Source organism: Barbus barbus, assembly GCF_936440315.1.
Source record: "Barbus barbus genome assembly, chromosome: 31".
Taxonomy (NCBI): Eukaryota; Metazoa; Chordata; class Actinopteri; order Cypriniformes; family Cyprinidae; genus Barbus; species Barbus barbus.
In genome coordinates, this window is record NC_136759.1 from 12652594 (window position 1) to 12676823 (window position 24230).

Consider the following 24230-nt stretch of genomic DNA (forward strand, 5'->3'; position numbering starts at 1 on the left):
CCAGATTTTACCTCGTCATTTAAATGCATTTATTTATTTATTTTTTTGTATAACAAATATATTCAGGAGAGAACAAGGTAAGTTAACAAGGGAAAACAACAAACTAAGAAAGTCAGAATGCATATGCTGTATTAAGCAAACACACAAATGTATAGAAGACTTTTTAAATTCACTTGCATAAATTCCTATTTCAAGATCACATTGTGTAAGTATTATTACAAAAAATATAGTCCATACAAAGCATGTGCACTGCATTCAGACTTAAAGTCATGCCAACTTGAATGCCGTTATAAATTACGGTGAACAAACTCTTCAACTACTGAGGCTTTTTCAACATGTACAGAGCTGCCAGCCAACAGTGGGCTCTTTAAGCTTTTTGACAAGCTGATGATTAGGACCGTGTATTCACATTTCTTGTTTAATTGGTATTTATCAATAACTGTGTGTTGCGTGTGTATGTAAAATGTTACATCCAGTCAAGCAAAGCTTAAAGACATTCTTTAAACAAAGCCATTACAAATAGTTAAATAAGCTAATACAAAATTATATATTGATGATGATGATGATAATGATGGAACTACTTTTTTAACATTTGGGTAGTGTCTAAATCACTAATAAATTTGCTGTGGATCCTTGAGAGTGCCACTGCTAAATATCAGCCTATAAAACAAGGAAAAAAAGCGAATCAAACAAGGAAACATTAGAACACAAAAATCCCTTTTTGAAAGAATCAATACATGTCATTTACGCATAAATTGAAAGGAATTTAAACCATTTGAATCCACTGAATTTATAAAGCAAATAAAATTGAATCCAAGAAACTGACTTGTTAAAAACAATAAAAAAAATAAAATTAATCAAATATACAGAAAAATGTGCGGAATAATAAACACTATAATGTAACCAGATTCAACTGTAAACATGACCATGTTTGATTATCTATAAAAGTCAAATCAATTCAAATGTGAACTACAGTACGTCTACTAAAATATATGAAACACTGTCTACTGATGGTGTTGATCGAAACAAATCAGCATTGCACTTTATAAGCTCAAACCTAACTCAACTACTGAGAGGTAATCAGGGCACGTATTTGATGAACACACACTCTCACTCACACACACGCACGCACACGTTCAATAAAGATACGCACTGGAAGTTCGATTGATAATGATATTGGTAATATGACATATCTTTGAGAAAAGTGGCAACTCCAACGAATCCCTTCTACAGTTCATCTGACCTGTCGAGGTTAATATCCATGCACTCTCTCTCTCTCTCTTTCTCTCTCTCTCTCTCTCTCTCTCTCTCTCAGGTGAAGGTAACGTTAACATTAATCTACAAGGGAAGTGAATGACAAAGGATGTTAGAGCGGGGCCTGATTGAACAGGGTTTTCCTGCCCGCCAGGTTTGATTAAAGGAAATCCACATTTCAAAGAACAGAGAAAAGATATAGCGGAGCAGGATGGAATTGTGTTGATGTGTTGTGGTTGTACTGTCAAGATTGTCCAAAGGTGACAGAGAAGTTTCCTTGGGGTGGGACGGCTGGTTTTAGGGGAATGCGGTGGGGTAGAGACTGAGGGGCTGGCTCTCATTGGTGGGGAGAGGGGACCGGTAGCCCTCGAAGTTTCGGGGAATGCTGCCACTGGTGGAGCCAGAACTATTGCTGAGCGTCTCGATGCTTCCCTCCCTCTGGAGCTCTGCTGCATTCAAAACACACACACACACACACACACACACAGAGAGAAAGATGAAGCAAATAACAACATTAAACAAGACTCGCACTGTTAGGCAGGATCGCTGCAGTGCTTGAAATCATTAAAGATTTAAATGATTCACTGTAAAATCTCAAGATTAACCTCACGATTAATCAATCTCACTAGTTACCTGAAGGTGTCTAATTCTTTTAAATATAAATGAAGTGTTTGCAATTCAAGATGATTCATAATCATCTGAACTTCTAAACAATGTTTCATCTTTTAGAATAATGGGAAAACAATTATTAACTGTAAAGAAGTTCTGGTTCATTTAAAGGAAATTATAAGATGGGAATTATAATTATAAGTAAATGATAAAATAGAAATACATATGACAGTTTGGTGACGGTAAAAAAAATTATACATTTTTTCATTTTTATTCCGTAAGGCTGCATTAAATAGATCAAAAATGACAGGAAAGACTGACATTGTTACAAAAGTAATATTTGTATATTTCAAATATAATTGTCATTTTTTTTTAACTTTATATTCATAATTTCTGTTCAGGAGTCATGAAAAATGTAAGTTTCCACAAAAATATTAAGCAGCACAACTGTTTTCAAAATTGATAATAATAATAAATGTTTCTTGAGCAGCAAATCAGCATATCAGAGTGATTTCTGAAGGATCAAGTGACATATTTGTTTGATGCATTGGAATAAATGCAGTCTGGTTGAGAATAAGATACGTCTTTTACATTAAATACAGTCAAATACTGCAACAACAAAAAAATCAATAAAAAATCAATAAGGAGAAAAAAGTCAATAAATACTCACAAATATATGTCTTTGTCTGAAATAGTAACCATCAACAGGTCACTCAGGATCCTGAGTATTTTTCATTTGTTATTTTTCAAAACTGTCATTATGACTTGCATATTACAAATATACCACAAAAATCTTTCTATGTTGTTTAAAATATCTTTAATATGAGTTGATGTTTAGTTACCCGTGCAGCCTGAAATGTTCCTGTGGAAATGTCAACCTCCCTAAAAATGACTGTATAATCCACACTGCTCAAAACAAGCTGCTTGAAAACGCAGAGATACAATGCTATCAGTTTTGGGAAAAATAAATCCATGTTTTATGCTTTCTTGTAAAAAAAAAGACCCACTTTATTAGATGACTAAAGTGAAGGATCCAGTGGGGAAAAAAGTGCAATATAGAGGCAAAAAACAAGTTTTCTTTTTTTTTCCTTTTCCAAGTACATAAAATATTTGTGGACATAATGGCCAAAGATTGTGTTTTGGCACCTTGTGGAGAGTGTTATTCTCAGCATGATTTGTATTGTATATGTTGTGGATGTTACATGTTGTTAAACTTTGTCCATTTTATACACAGTCCCGGACAGCAGGGACTCATAACCTCTGAGATATATGCAGTGTTTTAAACATACATCAGATGCAGAATGGTGGTGTCCATAATTTTTCAGTTATTATCTGGTGTGTATACAGAACATCTCAAACACACACACCGTACGGTGCTAAAGCGATAGCAGGGACTGGGTGGCCACATTCCCCCTGATGATTTGCGCTGATGGGGGAGGAGAGGAGGCACATACCCCTGTGACAGGTGCTCGTAAATCCTGTTCTACTGGCTCAAAGAGAAAGAAGCGTGCCAGGGAAGAGACGGTGACTCTGCTTTTCCTCGTGTGCCCAGCAGATAGCACAGGCACACAGTGTGGCAGAGCCAAAAGCCGCTCGCACATGGGCATACGCAAATAAACAGCACTTAAGTGATGCCACGCGGTGCTGAAGTAATCAAAGGCAGGGCCCACACCTGGACCGGGGAAATGTGCTGGTGGCGTGTGTTTGTTTGTGAATCTGCATGTAAGGGAGAGCGCCAGCAGTGATATGCTTCCACTGGAAACTGTGCTCTTGGCTTTAAGTGCAGAGTAAATAATGATGTCACACACTAGGGGCAGACAGTGTGATCAGAATCTTATTTATTTTACAACACAGTTTAATTATTTTCACTAGACATTTTCATCTCTCTCTCTCTCTCTCTCTCTCTCTCTATATATATATATAAAATCTATAAAAATAGATAATTAGTAAATTGGTAAAATTCAGTAAATTTAATTATATTATTAAAATATTTACTTTACCGGATTTTACTGTAAGTAAAATACTTCACAAATTAAAAACACTTCATATAAAATTAATTATATTATTAAAGTAAGTGCTATTCAATTTGTAAAATATTTAATGTATAGTAAAATTCAATAAGGTAAACACTTCAATAATATACTTATTATACATAATTATAATTATTATTTAATACTTTTCATTTGCATTGTATTTAAAGTAAAATACAAAAAATTCATTTAATTCTATATATTTTTTTAATTACCACTCATTTGTAAAGTATTTAATTTATAGTAAATTCCACAATTAATGAATGGTAGCTTATAAAATATATTTTCTTTCTTATTTTTTTGCCTTTTATTTGATGGATGCAAACCAAAGTATACAAATATTTGTCTTATAAAGTCTATACAAAATTACAGATTATAAACTATAATTATTAAATATAAGCAATAATAAAAAAACAGTGGCTTCATACATGCATACATTACTATGGAAGCTTGTTTCCAACACAGAATTTAAAAAAAGTAATTGTGACTTTTTTGTCTCGTAATTCTGAGTTTATATCTCACAAATTCTGACTTTTTTCTTGCAATTCTGAGAACTGTCAGAAAAGCAAGACAAACACAATTCTGAGAAGAAAAGTCAGAATTGTGAGATATAAATAAGTCACAATTAGCTTTTTAACTGAACTGCAACACGTAAGCTCAGAATTCAGAGGAAAATTCAGAATTCCTAGATGCAAGCTTAATTCTGAGGAAAAAAAGTCAGAATTGCAAGAAAAAAAAGTCTTCACGGTGGAAACAGGCTTGCATCCATTACAAATTTGATTAGATGAGTGGCAAGTTGTAAAATACACATCTAATTCCTTATATTTACCAACAGCCATCTCTTTTAAATGAAACTTACAAGCTACATGAAATCTCCCCCTAAAACTATACGTACATTACACAGTGTGAAATTCTTTCTGTTTCTATTCCCTCTTCTGCATCACTGCAGGCACGTCTGATTGTTGTGGGGCCCCTGCGGCAGGCTCCAGCAGAACATTATCAAACAGGCTGGTTTTCGGCAGTAAACGCCAGTCCAGCATGGCACACACATTTCTAGATCATAGAACGCTGTTTGCTGTGGGTAACCAGCACATGCTTACACATTAGACTCACTCAGTGAAGAACACGACTGAGTGACAGAGAACATGCGGGCACTGAGGAGGAGTCAACTGATCATTAGAAGGAAACCAAACTGGATCAAAGCACATAAAGAGCCCTTCATCAGACTGCTGTGCCAGTGTAAATGCCAATGAGAGAGTGAACCCAATTTGTGCCCTAATTATGGGGGAGAGAGGGGGTAAACGGGACAGAGGGCGTAGCTTACTCTGATATACACTCTTTAAGAGTTCAGTTTCTTGTTTGCGCTTTAATCGTAGCATGGATGCAGCTGGTGTTGATTAGCACACTCGTCATTCTTCTCTCCAGGTCATGTGTCTCTGCCTGACAAGATGGGCTTTTAATAAACCTTGGCTGTCTATGCAGTAGAAACACACTCAAAAAAGTTTGAAATCCATGCTATGTGACGAGAGAAAACAGAAAAAAGAGTGTGGCAACACCTGTAATGCGCTTTTAAATTTGGCCACTATTTGTAGTTTTCACACGATCTCTGGAGCTGTCAAAAGTCCACTGAATAATGCATAGTGAGTTGATTTGCATATTCCAGCAGGACTTTTACTGATAAATGATATGGATGCAAGGAGAAAGAGTACCCATTGTTAATTTAAATATACTACAGACATTGTAATTGATTGAGAGATCCACAATAAATTAATTTTGTCACAGAAAATGTATTTAGGCTTGAAACATGTATGAGACATAATATATCAAACGCATATCAAACATATATCAAGTTGAAACGCTAATGTATAAAACAATGTAAACTACTTGGCTAAAGAAACAAAAAAAAACAAAAAAACGTGAGATACGCTGTGTTTAATATAATAATAAACAAACTCAAATTAATAATATTAACAACAATACAAACAATGATCTGAATTACTATTATTAACATAATAATCAGAATTATTATTATTATTACTACTACAACTAATCTACTACTACAAATAATAATAATAATAATTCTGATCACCAATCAAGATACTGGATATGTTTGTACACCCACTCCCACATTTGTAGGATTTGTAGGAGTTGATGGTTATTTCACAGCCCCTCTGTGATTATCACTCAAATGAAAAGCTGGCATTAAGGGAATCATCCTCTTAAAAAGTGGGCATTAGCAACACCCCAGCTGGGGGGCATTGTGAGTGTGTATGGGTCATATTATTGTGACAGGGCCTCATCCTGTATCCAGTTTACCCATTCTGTTTGGGCTATAAATTGTTGTGTGTGTGTATGTGTGTGAGAGAGAGAGAGAGAGAGTCGCTGCCAAACCGACAAGACCCTATCAGAATGGATGGAAGGCATAAGCCCCGCCCACATGTAAAAGTCCATATTTCATGGTCATTACAGAATGAACTTTCATGAGCAGTGCAGGTAAAGGTGGCCGGCCTCCATTATGCTTTCAATTACATATAATGAAAACCTACTGTAACCTCTGCTGCCCTGGCACATACCATCCTCTAGCAAGGGCACATTTCTCATTTACTCATTAGAACCAGAGCCGTGCTATTGGTGGAGGCCATGGTGATTCGTGTGAGGGACCAGACATCGTCTCAGTGCAAACAGACGGCCTGGAGGGTACAAACATAAGACAGACTAAACAGAGTCTATTGCTTCATGATAATTTCACAAAAAGCGCTTTTCAATACTATCGACCACCCTAGCAACCAGCAAGCAAGAAAGAAATCTAGTGAGTGAGTGCTAAAAAGTAGGCCTGCTGCAGACAGTAATATGAGTTATGAATGATAAAACTTACAGTGCTAAAAAATGAATCACACTTACGACGATACCCACGCATAAACTCTCAGATCTCACATTGCTGCCGTGTTTCTAACTAGAGCACAGCGAGTTGAGTGCGTGTTGAAATGAAAGCATATTCATGTTCCTGCAAGTAATGTCCGAACTCAACAAGGCTCTAGTGTAGCATTACCACGAGAGGTGTGAATGACTCTCCACACATATACTTATGGGCTTAAATTATTTATTTTCTTCTATATTTTTTTCTTCCTTCACTTTCACTGAAATAACACTAAGGTGATGAATGAGTCTGAAGAGCCAGAGAAAATGTTTCTAGGAAATGTGAGAGGAAACATTGTCCTCGGACATAAGATGCTAACGTCTGCCGTATCTGATACATCAGCTGCATGTGCTGTTCTGTAAAAGCAGAATATGAACTAGAGTTTTACATTGGCTGGAGAAAATGTGAAATGAGAAAACTGTCTTTGCTTGTGCAAAAGAGTGTTCTGGGTGGTTGGCAGGGCATCGCTATGCAGTTGCTAAAGTGTTTGGACTGTTTTTAGCGCTTTGCAATGTGATTGTTAGGGTGATCATTTAAATCATTAAATACAGATCTACTGAAAGCTCTGGGGTTGTTAATCAATAGTACATACAGTGCCGTGAAAAGGTTTTTGCCTGTTTTTTTTGCATATTTGTCACACTTAAAAGATTCAGATCAAACAAATTTTAATATTACGCAACGATAATGCAAGTAAATACAAAATGCAGTTTTTAAATGATTTCATTTATTATGGGAAAGGAGCTGTCCAAACCTAGCTGGCCCTACGTGAAAAATGAATTGCCCCCTCCTGTTAAATCGTGAAAGAACTGTGATTAACCACATTATTTTAGAAAGCTGAGTTAAATTTCACTAGCCAAACTCAGGCCTTATTACTACCAGACCTGTTGAATCAAGAAATCACTTAAATAGAACCTGTCTGACAAAGTGAAGCATGCTTAAAGAGTAACACATCATGCCGTGATCTAAAGAAATTCAAAGAACACAAAGGTTCATCTCACATTTGCTAAAAAATATCTTGATTATCCCCAAGACTTTTGGGCAAATATTCTGTGGACTGATGCTACAAAAGTTGAACTTTTTGGAAGGTGTGTGTCCCGTTACATCTGGTGTAAAACCAACACAGCATTTCATAAAAAGAACATCATACCAACAGTAAAATATGGTGGTGGTAGTGTGATGGTCTGGGGCTGCTTTGCAGCTTCAGGACCTGGATGACTTGCCATAATTGATGGAACCATGAATTCTGAACTCTTTTAGAAAATCCTGAAGGAGAATGTCCGGCCGTCAGTTTGTGACCTCAAGCTCAAGCCCACTTGGGTTATGCAGCAGGACAATGATCTCAAACACACCAGCAAGTCCACCACTGAAAGGCTCAAGAAAAACAAAATTAAGGTTTTGGAGTGGCCAAATCAAAGGACTTAAATCCGATTGAGATGCTGTGGCATGACCTTAAACAGTCCATTCATGTTTGAAAACCCTCCAATGTGGCTGAATCAAAACAATTCTGGAAAGAAGAGTGGGCCAAAACTCCTCCACAGCGATGTGAAAGACTCATTGTCGGTTATCGCAAATGCTTGATTGCAGTTGTTGCTTGCTGCAAAGGGTGGCACAACCAGTTATTAGATTTAAGGGGCAGTTACTTTTTCACGTAGCGCCAGGCAGGTTTGGACAGCTTTTTTCCCTTAATAAATGAAATCATTATTTCGATTTTGTATTTACTTGGGTTATCTTTGTGTAATATTAAAATTTGTTTGATGACCTGAATCATTCATGTGTGACAAATATGCAAAAAAAAAAAAAAAAACAGGAAGGGGCAAAAACTTTTACACACCACTGTACTTCTATTAAAGTTTAAAAGTTCACAAGAACAGCAATTGTTTGATATGGTAATCTTCTGTAACATTATAAATGTGTTAATTTTGATCAAATTAATGCATCCTTGCTGAATTAAAAATAAAAATTTCTCATTCCTAATTCTAATTAAAGACGGCAAGTATGTTGTACCTTTTTTTTTTTTTTGAATATTTAGCTTTAAAATCCAATTTGTAATGTTGTGACTCACCTATGGGTGATGTATACTCTTACATTATGAATCTCTATGGAAAAAATGAATGAGAAAAATACTTCCAGAGTGGGCGGGCATGGTTACACTTTAGGCCTGAAACAATTAGTCAACAAAATTTTTGTTGTTGAGTAATCGTTTGATCTTGTAAGAGCCTGCAATACTGCGGTTTGACCAGTGTGGCGCAATAATGTAATTCATCCCTCATGGATGCAATTTAAGAGAAGACGACACACCCGAACCTTAGCCAAAGGCAGTTCGGACTTCGCAAGAGGACTGGAGGACACAAGTCCAGTAATTCTGCAAATGGAACAGCAGCATACTTGATCACGTCATTCAGCTCACTGTTATCTACACTGTATTACAATAAGACTAAATATATCAAACACCACTGCCTCTTTTTGTTTTCATGTAAACATATTAATAGCCGCAAAAATGTAGTTCAGGGAACATACATACATTACAGTGAAACAAAATATTATATCAAACAGCGTTGCCTCTTTTCTGTTTCATTTAAAATATTAATAGCTACAAAAAATGCCAATGCGTAGCTGATCCAGCTGATCGCCTGGAACTCACGTCTCCAAAATCGGCGAAACAAATTTTCAATTTATTTATAAATAAACCACAGATTTGAGTTTTAAACAACTACATTCTCACATGAAATAGTTTCCCCTCTGCCATTAACGCTCACTGATTGGTGCGAAATGCATTCTGGGATACCTCGCTGCCTCAAGTTCGCACAAGTCACCTCTGGATGCATCCTTGATAAAAGGGGCGGAGCAAGGACACATCCGGGGATTTGAACTGTACTTGGCTTGATGTGAACTTTGAATTGGAACAGTACTTGGGCAACGACTGATGACATTTCATAAGTCCACAACAACACAAGTACAGACAAGAACTCATATTGAGAAACGGCCAAAGAGTATCTTCTATACTCTTTGCCTGAGTGGCGTTTAGATGAATATGTAAATATAATTCTTTCCTCTCAGTAACTAAATAAACACAACAAAAACTGAAAGCGGGGAGAATACAGCAGTTAAAAATGCATCTGATTACAACGATTTGGATGTCTGATGAGCTCTAAAGTTCAGTACTCCAGTAAAGGCCGGTCACATCATGTTTATTTATATAACGTTAGTACTTTATGCAATAGATAGCCTTAATTCAAGCAGCTTTACTGTATTAAGCATGAAAAACCAGAGTCAGTGTCGCTTTCAGTTAGAATTACAACTTGATTTTCTGTTATAAAGCTGCTCTCCAGTGTGGAGCAGGCTAATGATAAAATATTTTTATTAGTGGGGGAAAAATTATTTAATTAAAGTGCTAGTTTGCTTTACAGAGATCAAAGCTTGATCTTATATACCCTATAACCCTATAAGGTATTTTAAGACATTATGTTGTGAATAAAATATTTATCTAAAGCGTCTTATCGCTTACCTTTATTTGGTTTCTTATCCATATGACTTACAAAAGGAGATGTTTAGCAGAATGATGTGTCACTTTTTCATGTAGCTAATTAAATGGTGAGTCTCTGTCTGTCATCTCATTTTGTGTGCCAAATACATCTATTTTTATAATGAACTGGTAACACTTTACAGTAAGGTATCATTTGTTAACATTAGTTAATGTATTAATTAACATGAATGAACAATACATTTATTAAATTTATGTATTAATCTTTGTTAATGTTGGTTAATAAAAATACAGTTGTTCACCGTTTATTCATGTTGGTTCACAGTGCATTTACCAATGTTAAAAACACATCTTGTGATTTTTATAAATGCATTAGTAAATGATGAAATTAACATTAACTAAGATTCATAAATGTTGCAGAAGTATTGTTCATTCTTAATTCATCTTAACTAATGAGCCTAATTGTATTTGAATTAATTGAATTAATTGTATAATAATTAACATAATATGCTTTTCTAAAGCTGAAGTGACCTTTATTTATGTTAGAATATGTATAAATTAATATATTTAACTAATTGCAAAAGCTGAATAATCAAAGTCTACTGATTAATCAGTGAAATAATCGACGATTAGCCGATTAATCAATCGAATAATCGTTAGATTAATCGATTATATAATAAATTATTGGTTTATTTGAACTGTTTCTGAATAGTATACAGTGATAGCAAACTTTCCAAATGTGCTAAATGGACTAAACGTGGCCAAATCCATTAAGATAACAAACAACTGACTTCGTATTTATCGCACAGGCTAAAACTAGACCACAGCCTCCACATAAAAACCCCAAGTCAAACAAAATCACTCAGATTCTGCCAGCATTAAGAAGGTCTATTACTGCTTGCAGAGTAATTGGTTAAATAGTTGCTCAAGGCACAGGTCTCAAATTTAAGCCAGTGGGATGGAAGGCTCATGCCATTTACAATTACAAACCACTCCGGCTGGTGGCTTAATTTGAGTTTTGATTCAATTAGTTGATTTAATTGCTGTCCATATTGCTTTATGTCTCTTTAATTGATGGGCACGGTCAATGTGACGGCCGCGGAGCCGTACGCCATGCCAAGCATCCTAAGTTGTACAGACACACACACTCTTGCTGATGGAGTGAGGTTCATTAAAGCCCTGTAGCCCAAGGAGGAATCCTGCACTCAGCTGGTCTTTCACTGAAAAGCACCATTGCTCACTCACTCACCCTGAAGCTCAAGCTCGCATGTGCTCGTCAACACCAAACCGGACTTTCATCTACCATTTACAAACACATTAGAAAATAAACAGCAATGTTTTTTCTGCTCTGCATAATTGCCATTTTGTTTTGCATTAGTCAGATCATCACTAAGCAATTAAATAATAGCACTAAATGATGTTGTCCTCTTTGAGCGCACAATCACCTGAAAGTGTCGGAACGCCTCTAGAGGAAGAAAGAGAGAAAATGTTTATTCACTGCTTCAACAGAGGCGTGCGTGAGTGCTTTCCTAAGTGTGAGGCCATTAGAGAACTGTGTGTGTGTGTGTGAAAGAGAGGCAGCGGCACAGGCAGCGACAGTCACACTCTCTCTTCCTCGCTCGCTTCACATCCTCTCTCCTCTTTTCACTTTCCTGGAAAGTGCTGCAGTCAGGCCAGTGATCTCATATCGGTGTGGACCGTTAGCGCTGCAACGCCTTTCAGCTGCGCCTTCAAGAAACCCTCCATTATGTCCTCTATCACTAATTCATGCAACTTCTTTTACTGATATATATACAGCACATGTGTAGATGTGAAAGGAGAGGGAGGAAGTGTTTGGAGAAGTAGGAAAGAGCCAGGTAAGTGTGGTATTGAATAATGAACTCTTCTTTATACTCTGGAGGCTAAACACAGTAAATGTCCTATGAGTCCGGATCGGTTGTGGAATCACGGCTCCGACACGTAGCATGTCTCACCGACACCTGCCTCTTGCTTCCATTTGCAGCGCTCTCAAATGCCTGGCGCTTTCGTCATGTTTCACCAACACCATGTCCAGACATCCTGGAACATCTTTTAAAAGTGCTCCTTCCACCCTCTCAGCTGTCTCACTTTCTTTCTCCCTTCTTTCTTTCTGAGCCGCTATTTTCTGACTGTCACTCCCTTGAGCGAGCTGTTAAGTGCAGTCTCAAAAAATCCCACAAAAAGCCCATTTACTGCAAGCTTCGGTTTCTACCCTCAATCCCAGCTTCTGCCCTTTTCTTTACTGTTTTAGCAACTAGTTTGTAAGCTAGAAGAAGAACGAGGAAAAAAAGCAGGGGATAAATGCTAAAATGATATCCAGGCTCAATGTGTCACTGATGGAGAGAGACTCTGAATGCTGGAATTCTTCTTCATCGTCTCACTCTGTCGCTGCACATTACTCTCAAACCTTGGCTGGACTGAAGATACTGATCATGGGATGAATGGGTGAGTGCTGAGGGGAGGAAATAATACTTGTGTTCCTGTTTTCACACTTCATTGCCCTCTTGGCCATCTCACTACACATATATCCATGCACTAATACCACCTCACTTTCTACAGTCTTTATCCAACACATGCTCTCACAGTATGAAGAACCACAGAGATTTGTTTTCATGTTCCTGGTCTCAAACAATGTAAGTAATGATGTCAGCTACAGCTGAGCTCAACATCATGGTCAATGACATAGTAAACTCACTGAGAGCTGCAGGCCCTATCTTGAGCAACAGCTCCACAGAGGTCAGATCAACAAAGCATGCAGAAATGGACCTAATATCTCTATGATCATGCCTGTCTTGTTGCCCACAAATGCAGGGTCACTGTGTGCTGGAAGAGATGCAGTTTATAGAGGAGCAGTTTAAAGAAAAGGAAGATTGAAATGACATATGGATGTATTTACACTTACCAAGCTCAAATCTAGCAGGCATTATAGAGCAGCTAAACACTACAGACTTGCAGCACAACTTCATGGTCCAGCACACTTCCACTGAGGAACTTGGGTTTGGCAGGAGATTGAGCAGACCCAGATTATAGCTGGGTTTGTTTATGCAATCCATCGTTCGTGTGCTGCGTATAGGTGGCGGATGATTGATTAGCACAAGCTAAGTCTTTTGCATGGCAAGTGACTGGGCTGCTGTGCTTTCAGCTTTGTCTTGTTGCTTTAGTGATGACTATCGCACCACACTAAAATGAGCCGTGACATTAAGACATGGAACGCTCTTTCTGATAATAGCTTGTGATTTGGCGAAAGAATACTTGTGAGTTAGTCCAACTCAAACAGGGAATATTACTGTCATTAACCAGGTAAGCAAACAATGGAGGGTTTTCAGTACACCCAGAACAGGATCTACCCTATTGTGCGCTGGGAATAATCTGCTATGCCAGTAATTACCTGCAGCACATTACCAATTTAAGGTCTGTTTGATACATTTTCATGGTTAATTCTTAATCGAACCTCAAATTTTTGTTAGCATACATGAAATAAATAGTAGATGGTGAGGCTCAGTCTGAGTAAGCATTATCACAGACATTTACTGTAAATCTACTCTAAGTTCAAACTATCAGCCCTGTCAGTCAGCAGCAAGACGTTCGAATTTCTGTACTTACTTGGGAAGGAAAATCAGCTTATTTCTACAGAATAAAATAAAACATAGTAAAAAAGTTTAAGATGAGAATATAACATGGTTATTTATAGCTGAAACCTTCATCAAATTTGCCAAAATATTACATAAACAAACACACAAGCACTCAGGGACTTTTCAGAATGACGTCATTCTAATTCTATGGAAACCTGAGGAACTTTCTGTGGAGTTCTGCATGCAGATTCCGTGAGAGCCAACTAATAACCAATTTCTGGTCAGACAATTAACTCAATCATAAAACGAAACCGTTCAAACAGGACCTGACAATTTTATAAACTAAAACTGGGACAACTAGTGTGCAAAGGCTAAAATATCGAGTGATTAATGTTTTGATGGCTTTGGAGAGGTTGGAAAACAAACATGCTTCTTTGATGAGTGCTAACAGCCAATCGAGAGGAAGACAGATTTTTGGCGCCCTGGAGTGTCTAGCCATTGGAGGAGTATGTACAGACGAGTGTTACTGGCGGATGTAAGTGCATTGTTCCTAGGTTCGTGACAAAAGCTCTAATCATCGTAAGTTCAGCCGGTCACAGTTCAGTCAGCTCAGTGGTGGTCACAGCATGCAAGTGTCCATTTATGTCGGGAAAACTATGCTCGTGTACATGTGCTCTTACTTTTACCAGCTGCCATGCATGACTGTTTAAGGGCCAGCCATGTAAATGTTTCAGTATTGGGAAGCTACTTCAAAACTGTATTTTAAAGAGCAACTAGATGTTCATAAATGAAAGCAGTTCAACTACAGTCAAGCTGAATAAGCAGTTAGCAACACTATAAATTATTACTAAAAAAGCTAACAACATTGACGTGTGTATATATAAAGGTGTTGTGTGTGTGTGATTTAGAGAGTGTATGTATGTGTGTTGCTGTCACAGTAAAGCTCTGCCCTGAGGGTCGAACTGAATACTCAAGGATGAAGAGGAAGGAGAGGAAGAAAGAAAGAGAGGGTGCTTGAGAGCTGTCGCTAACATCCTCTTCACAATGAAGCTATTGTGGCATGTCTGGCTCCGACAGTGTGGGCTCTCCTTCAAGTGCACAAAAACCCATCGGCCTTAATAATTTTAAAAGAACACATATATTTGGTTCAGTAGACAACAAAGGAGGGTCCTTTCAAATTTCACACCGCCATACACAATTACTGTAAAACCTTTCCATAATCACAGTATGTGTTAATCAACCACACAAAACATACAAGAAACAAGAAACAAACATTTTAGCATTGTTATATCATTTTTTACAAGTCATGATTACAACTAGATAGATGTACATCGGGAATTTTAAGCTGGGTGACATTTGATTATTTGATTTGAACTGTAAACCAAATGAACCGATTCACTAAAATAAATCAAACACGAGAATAATATTCTCGTTGCAGCATTTTGTTTAAAGACAGACAGTGTATTAGCATTATCAAATTTTTAAGAGTCATGTCTTTCTGAGAGCTCTGTAAGGCTGAAGGGGGATGGGGTTTTGAGAGTGTGCACTCAGTACTGTAGGCTTAATGGGGAAATAGATATAAATGTGTTTTTTGGGGCGGCTGGAGTAATGAGGAATGACAGAGACATAATCCCTGTGTGTAAACTCAGTAAACACTGGCAGCGGTGGTGTGGGGAGGGACACCGCGCTTGACAGGGTTGAGCCCTGTCCTCTTCCCCCTGCTTAAATGGAATTTACGTTAGGTTAGCACCAATGACAAAAATCCAATTTGCAACATTATGCCGCCGGCCAAAATCTAATTTTAAGGTGACTGCATTTCAAGTATTTTCTCTTACATTCCTTGTGTGACGGTAAACTGTGAGTCTTGCATTCGCTCTCTATCACCTGCATGAGAAGAAATTCCCAGTTCTCAGTTATCCAATTTCATTGATGTTAGACTATGCAAGAATGCAAAATCTGTGGACTGGAGGAAGGGGATAGATGGAATGAAACATGGAGAAGTAGTTAGCGACTGATAAAGTAGAAGAAGAAGAGTCTGAGATGTCCCCTGATGCTACAATCGTCTTCTGAAGAAGCGCCTGTGCGTGAGGAGATGCTAAGTGTCGAACCATCTGCTTTTGACCCTTCAAAGAGGCTCCCTGCTGAACCTGCCTTATTAAACGGGGCGCCCCACAACTACAAAGAATGCTGCTCAGGTATTACATACGCAGATGCACTGGCTCACCCACAGCTCAACGACACAATCCCACGCTGCTTTACTACCGATCAGATAAATCCCACACCAGCAGTAAAGTCATGTTTAGATGGCATACTTCGATCTGTGAAAAGTCTAAGAATAAAATGATGGCACTTACACACTAGAAAAGAGGCTGAAATTGGGGTCCATGGAGTTTAGAGCCCAAAAGAGTTATTGTGGGAAAATAAATAAATAAATATTATTTACCTATTTCACACAGTATCTATCTATCTATCTATCTATCTATCTATCTATCTATCTATCTATCTATCTATCTATCTATCTATCTATCTATCTATCCATCCATCTATCTATCTATCTATCTATCTATCTATCTATCTATCTATCTATCTATCTATCTATCTATCTATCTATCTATCTATCTATCTATCATATGAACATATGAATCTTGCAAGACTTTTCACAGAACACCAGTTACCGTCTAGACACAACCCAGACACATCCCATGACAAGAAATGAAGAGTGTACTCTGGATGACTATAGGATAATTACCAATATTCGGCCGTTACTCTCAGCACTTACTGCCACATTAGTCGGTACCTTCAATAAAGACCCAAATGGGAATGGCTCGAACTCTTAAAGTCTGGCACCGATTCTTAACTGCAGCCGGACGTCTGGGTGAAAAAGACACAGACTGACATAACGGATAGCTAGCGCTCATCAGAGGCTCCAGCACCCTGTCCCCAGCCACCGTGCTGTTTATTTAGAGCCTCTCGCCGCAATCCATTTTTCGTCCGTACTCTGGGTTTCCTGCTTCAGGAGATGCTTAACGTTACATTCATACGCCAGCCTATGGGGCCAAAAGTTGAGAGTAATGTGATCAGTAATGAATTTTGTGTTACATTAGGCTGTATAAATGGACGGACAAGCGCAGACTACAAGTGTCCAAGAGTTGGGCTTAATCTAATGATGCAAAAATAGAGACAGAACCAATTATGGAGAGGGCCAACTCGGTGCTGCTGCAGGGACTGCAAATGAATAGGTACAAATCAAATTAGTGCCTAATAGACGCGCTACGAGAGAGGGCCAGTCGATGCTAAATGCATTAGGGCCTTGTGACCTCGTTGCTCCAAGCAGCAGCGCCCAGGATCCAACCTCCATCTTCTCCAGATATCAAAGAAAGTCTTGTTCAGATGAGGGGGAGGGCCGGAGAGCAGCAGCTTCCTAAATGAGTTAAACATTTGGATTGTCAAGAGTGGCAATTTCCCCCCTCATTTCACTTCGCTCGGCCGCCTCAATGCGAATGACCTAATTTGTTATTGTAAAACCTCTGAAATGTGTCTTTTCCAAGATCTGTAAGAGAAATCACGTAAATATGCCAGGACGTATTCTTATCTCTGTGTAATTCAAACAGGACTGAGGAGACATAACTGATTCCCCTGGTCACTGGAGGAATTAGCAAGAGCAAATCGAACAAAATAGGGTTTACCATATTAACTTCTGAGGGAGTTAGTTTACTTTTGAGCTTAATGAGCTACTAATGAGAAAAACAAACTTGACTGAAGTTCTTTTGGCAGGTCTTTAACAAAAAAAGAAAAAATAATAATTTTTTTCTATACACTCTCAGAAAAAAAGTTACAAAGTTGGCAATAGGGGGTACCCTAAGGTACAAAAGCTAAAAGGTACATCTTCGTACCTTATTCACCCTTAAATGGTACGTATTAGTACTCTAAAAATGCATTTCAGCATCTAAAGTGCATGTTAGTACTTTTTGAAAGGGTAACACCCCAGTGACAGTTTTATACCTTTTTATCTTAGGATACAGAGTTATCAATACATATTCTATTTTTGAACATCACATAAAATAAATATGTCCATAGAAAGAAATTCAGTGGAGTCCAGTGTTGTTCTGGGCCCCAACGACTTTCATTATATGGACCAAAACATTTAAATTTGCAAAAACAAAACTGATTTTTGTGAGAACATCCTTTTAAATCTGTGACATTAACTGTTGCTTTTAATGTTATCTGATCTAATGTTATCCATTGCCTATAAAATGTGCATAATACCATTAATGACAGGGATTGCGCTCACCTGTCCCAGAGCCCACAATGTCTCTGCTGGGCGACTCTGACATTGCATCTGCCAGCCTCTCCTTCAGGCCCTCTTCCGTGGCTTCCACAGAGGACATGTGACGCAGTCCGAAACTCTCAGGCCAGCTGCCACACACCTCCAGCAGGGTGACGCTGCGGTCAAACATGCCTGCCAGTGAAAAAAACAGAGAAGAACAACAGTTCAAACCACGATTTTGATTCACAATGCATTATAGCTCATTACGAGTACATTTTATCACTGCAAACTGCTATTTTTTCTGTCCTTTATTTATTGTTGCTTATCAAATTTTATGACGACGATCATACCAAAACCACACTGTACTGACTTGTTCTACTGAAAATGTTTCACTTCTGTAAGTCTCATTGAAGTCATAATACATAATGAACCTGAAAAGTGTCTAAGGCTACGCTGGTGTAACTCGGAGGTCATAAACAGCTATCTGTGTTTCATCTGGCACACATAGCAGTTCAAGCCCCGTCCGACCCCCCCTGCCTTCCTCTGACTGGGATAGCAAAGAGGAAATGACTGAACCCTGAAAAACACCACTGTGGGCCAATATGACTTCAAACAAAAACACTGGGCTCATTTTTTTCCAGCAATAAGCGCCTAGGCCAATAAAAGAGATATTGCATAAGGAGGGGGGTGTTAAGGAAGCGCAGTTTGTCTGTCTCCCGTGATGCTGCATTTCAGACAGTGGCGTCTTTCTGTTATAGATACCTGTCGCATGAAATACAGCTGCTTTATCTGAACGACCTGTAGGGAGACCCTTTGATCTGCAGGCCAACGGCTATCTGGCCATGTCTGGCCTTCCCTGCAAACCCTCAGCCACACTCGAGGCCTCTGACAGGCGCTAATGCGTGGGCGAGAGAGGAGTGCGGGCGGCCGGTGGCACAGCCCTGATAGGGAGGCAAGAGGCCTGCCGTTATCTGCTGTAAAACACCAGCCCGGCCAGACTCACAGACAGCAGATAACTTCATACCACTTCATAAAAAGCTGTTTGTCCTGTGTCTGCCATTGACTCCTCAAAGCACTGAATTCGCCCAAGTCAACAGGCCTGCCATCAAAGCAACTTCCTGCAGGCAAAGTGGGAGTGGCAACCGTACCTGCCGCCCACAATCAACAGCTCTAAAATACTAAGGCCCGGTTTCACAGACAGGGCTTAGACTAAGCCAGGATTAGGACACAGTTCAATTAGGACATTAAATAATTTTTATAAATGTGCTTAGAAAAAAACATTACTATGAGCTTTTTGAGACAAAACAAAGGCACTGATATATTTTAAGATCAGTCAGTGCAAGTTTCTTTCAGTTGAAACAGCTCAGACTTACATTTTAGTCTGGGACTAGGTTTAAGCCTTGTCTGTGAAACCGGGGGTAAAGATACTAAAGTACACACTGAACAGCACTTTGGTCTTTTATGGGATTTTGACATTTTATAATATCAAAAAATTAGTACAGAAATCAACTTTCAATCAAATCAAATTAATAAAATAATAATAAATTTGAACACAAAAATTTGCTTAAAAAATAAACTATATGAATTAAAATGACCAACGAAAGGAAATGGAATCAATACATACACTATATATATTTAATTTTCTGATTTTTAAAGTAATAATAATGATAATAATCTCTATATAATGTAGCCGATATACACTATACCTGTTCAAAAGTTTGGGGTCAGTAATTTTTTTCATCATCAAACTCCTGAACGTTTTAAACAAGTTTAGGAGGCTGTACTTCTGTGAGCATTATTTTAAAGCAGCCCAACAGCTGAAGATGAACAGCACAGAAGATGTGGGGTCAGAAGTTCATCCCCACCAATAGGGAAGATCTCTTCATCAGACTGGCTGACAGCCGCCACAGCCCACATTCCGCATTATTCACACCCGTCAGAGCTCAGCCTCACCAATTCAATAATAAAAGGCCTGCCGCAGGTTCTGGGTGAGACAAAAGACCTGAGCGGATCCACGTGGATCCTTTCGTGTTCCTCTCGCTTTTGATTCTTCACTTGGAAATCCTGTCTGAACCACTGAGGTATGAGGATGTGATGTTAACATTTAACAGGCAGGGGGGAAAAAACTTTTTCATCATCATAAAACCCATGTGGGTTAGTCATCTCCTAGCTGCTGGCAAACCCAGGGCTACTTATCTCATTTTTGAGATTTTCTTTATTTAGTTCAAAGAACATTCACCTTGACAGCCTCGGGTTACGGCAGGTTTACTGAGGCATGCGGGGGACACACATTATCCTGTTTCTGGGCTACAAGGGGTACCAGAGAAGTGTAAACACCTAAAAGAACAGCAAAGGTGGGGCTAATTCAATTAGGTTTTATTAAGGGGCCATAAATGAAATTGAGCTAACAAGCAATTATCCCCAGGAAAGTGTGTTAGACTTGTGTAATGTTGCTCACTTGTATCTAAAAACAAACAGGCTTCTCGTGGAAAATGGACAGTGTGTAAATCACAGGTTGTCATTTGTCCAAGAAGGCATCTGCTTGAACTGCCCCTGCCGAGAAGACCTCCACCTTTTTCTGGCCTTCTGCCACTTAGATGGAGGACAGGAAATCATAGGGAGAGAGAGGTGGATCAGGAACAGGAAGTGCCCACATGATCAACACAGTGTGCACTAATTACAAGCTGACTGAATAAAATAATAAAAGAAAAGAAAATAATAAAATAAAATGTTGGTGGCAAATCACAAAAGCTACATAAAAGCTGACTAAATCAAAACAAAAAGCAAAGCAAAAAACAAAACAAAACAAATCTGGTGGCAAATCACCCGATACATTACATTACATTACATAAAATAAAAATGAGTGCTGTCAAACATTTGTTTGTTTCCATAATACATGCGTGTGTCCTGTGTATATTTACAATGTATATATAAATACACACATGCACGTATATATTTCAGAAAAATATGTTGTTTATATATTAAATATATTTATTTATAATATAAATTATATGACTATAAATATAAACACGTAAATACATGTAAATATTTTCAAAATATATAGTGTATGTGTGTGTATTTATATATACATAATAAATATACACAACACACACATGTAAATTGTGCAAACAAAAACTTTTATTTTGTATGCGATTAATCGCGATTAATCATTTGACAGCACTAAATAAAATAAAATAAAATACAAATGTATAAATACATATAAGCTGACTAAAACAAAAGAAAAAACAAACAAACAAACAAAAAAACTACTAAATCTGGTGGCAAATCATCAAAGTTACTTAAAAATAAAAGCTGAATAAAATAAGATAAATTAAAATAAAAAATAAGTTAAAATAAAACAAAATAAAATACTAAGAAACTACTAATAAACTAACTACTGTACTAATAACTAATATCTAATAATAATAACGACTAATAAAATCGATTACTAAAATTTTGGTGGCAACTTTAGTGGGAAAGCAGCATGGCCAGATTCATTTGAGGCCTGTAGTTAGTCAAGTAAACTTTATTATCAGTTGATTATAGCCTTGCTCGAGTGAGTGTCCTCTTTGAAGAGATCAAGTCATCCAACTCTCCAGATAAGAGCGACACTGGGCACTCAGGCCGGCTTTATTTCCGTGCCCTCCAGCTCCTTGGTGTGTACCCTGCTTTCACTGGCTCTTAATCAGAGGCCACTTTAAAGTACTGCCGGTATACAGACTGACAGCACTGCAGACGAGTGCACCACAGCTAAAGCGATACGGACCCAAAAGCTGCCAGAAGTGTTTAGCGGCGATGTGTGAGTGTTAATGTAGATGTAAGCTCTGAGGATTAGCAGTCAGATAGATGGCCATAAGGAAATCTTTTCCCTCACCTCCAAGGCCCCCATCCTCATTACATTACACTGCCTTTTAAATCATTTACTCCCTCGCTCTCTCTTTTCACTCTCGCTCTTTAGCTGTGAGAGTGTGAGTAATCCCATCAATACCCTCACCGGGCTTTTATGCTCTCTTTCACACAATGGATTCCAGCTCACTCAGCCACGGTACTCTCCGCCCTGCTCAAAAGCCAGGTCGGCAAACTTAGAAAAACAGAGCACCGTCTGACAATTAGCCTTAAACCTTTAATAGCCAAGAGAGCAATGCTTCGTGTGTGGCACTGGCTGCGGCTCTTTAAATTGTCAGTGTGAAAGTGTATTCAGAGACATTGTGTCTCCTATTCATAAAAACACCTGTATTCACTCCATGGGTGTGAAACGGCTCTTCCTGCAGGAGGAGGATCAAAAATCAGGGTTAAATCCGCGATAATGCCGCTAAGTGTTATGATGACCTCACCTGGTGCCTCCACAAAAGGGTTGTGAAATTATCATAGCGGTGGATCATAATGCACCCTTTAAGCTTATCTGGATTAGAAAGTCCTGCCTGGGCTCCCAAACACCTTTAATAGATTAAGAGAAGCCTATGTTTTTATGTATTCACATGCTCTACCCTTTGCATTCTCCTTCTTTAATTATATATGGTTTCAAAACACTTATTCATTCCGCTGAGAGATGGGATGGAGAAAAGGCACAAGCAGGAAGCCAAAAACCACTACATCTTGCATTAACATGCATTTTAGATTAGATTAGATTAGATTCAACTTTATTGTCATTGCACATGTAAGGTACAGGGCAACGAAATGCAGTTAGCATCTAACCAGAAGTGCAATAAGCAGAGGTACAGGATATACAGTGGCTACAATATGTTACATATGTACAGATATACAGATAAGGCAGTAGTACTATGGACATAATTTACAAGTTTTTAAATACTATCAGTATGATATACAGATGGGTGATATGAACATACTATACAGATGGATTGTGCAGTAAATGTACACTATGAGCAAAAACTATGAACATAATTACAAATGGATATGAATAAGCTATAAATTAAGATATATAAACACTAGTGCAATGAACATTGAAAGTGCATAGAAATAAAAATTTACAGTACATAGTACTCAGTGTGTAGATTGGTTGTTTTTTTTTGTTGTTTTTTTTTAATCGATTTAATGATGGGGAGGGGTGAAGAGTTTGTAGTGGTGTGTGAGGGGGGTATCATTGGGCAGAGTTTAGTAGGGAAACAGCTGTAGGGAAAAAGCTGTTCCTGAGTCTGCTTGTCCTTGTTCGGAGGTTCCTGAAGCGCCTCCCAGAGGGCAGTAAGTTAAACAGTCTATGGTCAGGGTGAGAGGAGTCCTTAAGAATGCCGCGAGCTCGACGTAAACAGCGTTTTCTCTGGACGTCCTCAATGGCAGGGAGTGGTGTCCCTGTGATGCGTTGGGCGGTTTTCACCACCCTCTGTAGTGCCTTGCGGTCAGCAGCTGAGCAGTTCCCATACCAGACTGTGATGCAGTTGGTCAGGATGCTTTCAATTGCACACCGGTAGAAGTTCCGCTGGATGATTGGAGACAGGTGGTTCTTCTTCAGTGTCCTAAGGAAGAAGAGGCGTTGGTGAGCCTTCTTGACTAGGCTGGATGTGTTGGTGGTCCAGGTCAGGTCCTCCGAGATGTGGGTTCCCAGGAACTTGAAGCTGGAGACACGTTCAACAACCATCCCGTTAATGTGGATGGGGTCATGCGTTCCACTTTTCTTCTTCCTGAAGTCCACAATCAGTTCCTTTGTCTTGCTGGCGTTGAGGAGCAGGCTATTGTCAGCACACCATGCAGCCAGGTGCTGTACCTCCTCCCTGTAGGCAGTCTCATCGTTGTCTCTGATGAGGCCAATCACTGTGGTGTCGTCAGCAAACTTGATGATGGAGTTGGATCCATGCACAGGCCTGCAGTTATGGGTGTAGAGGGAGTAGAGAAATGGGCTCAGCACACAGCCCTGTGGTACGCCGGTGTTGAGTGTGATGGTGGTGGAGCAGGTGAGGCCTGACCTAACATGCTGAGGTCTGTTGGTCAGAAAGTCCATAATCCAGCTGCAAAGGAAGGTGTTAACACCCAAGTCTCCAAGTTTAGTGGTCAGCTTGGAGGGAATGACGGTGTTGAATGCTGAGCTGAAATCAACAAACAATATCCGTGCATATGTGTTGTTGTTTTC

The 24230-nt window shown here is 38.6% G+C and overlaps 1 protein-coding gene across 2 annotated transcripts in view; it reads right to left on the reverse strand.

The window, feature by feature from the left end:
- Nucleotides 1-24230, reverse strand: part of LOC306851595 (BCAS3 microtubule associated cell migration factor-like) — a 242230-nt gene continuing 218000 nt past the window's right edge. The window contains exons 23-24 of one of the 2 annotated variants that reach the window (XM_079387976.1): nucleotides 18173-18340; nucleotides 1-1703 (exon numbers count right to left, since the gene is read on the reverse strand). In XM_079387976.1, coding sequence (XP_079244102.1) covers nucleotides 1552-1703; nucleotides 18173-18340 — 320 coding nt within the window. In that variant the 3' untranslated portion in view covers nucleotides 1-1551. The remainder of the gene's footprint in view (nucleotides 1704-18172; nucleotides 18341-24230) is intronic. The other variant, XM_079387977.1, reaches the window with a different exon arrangement.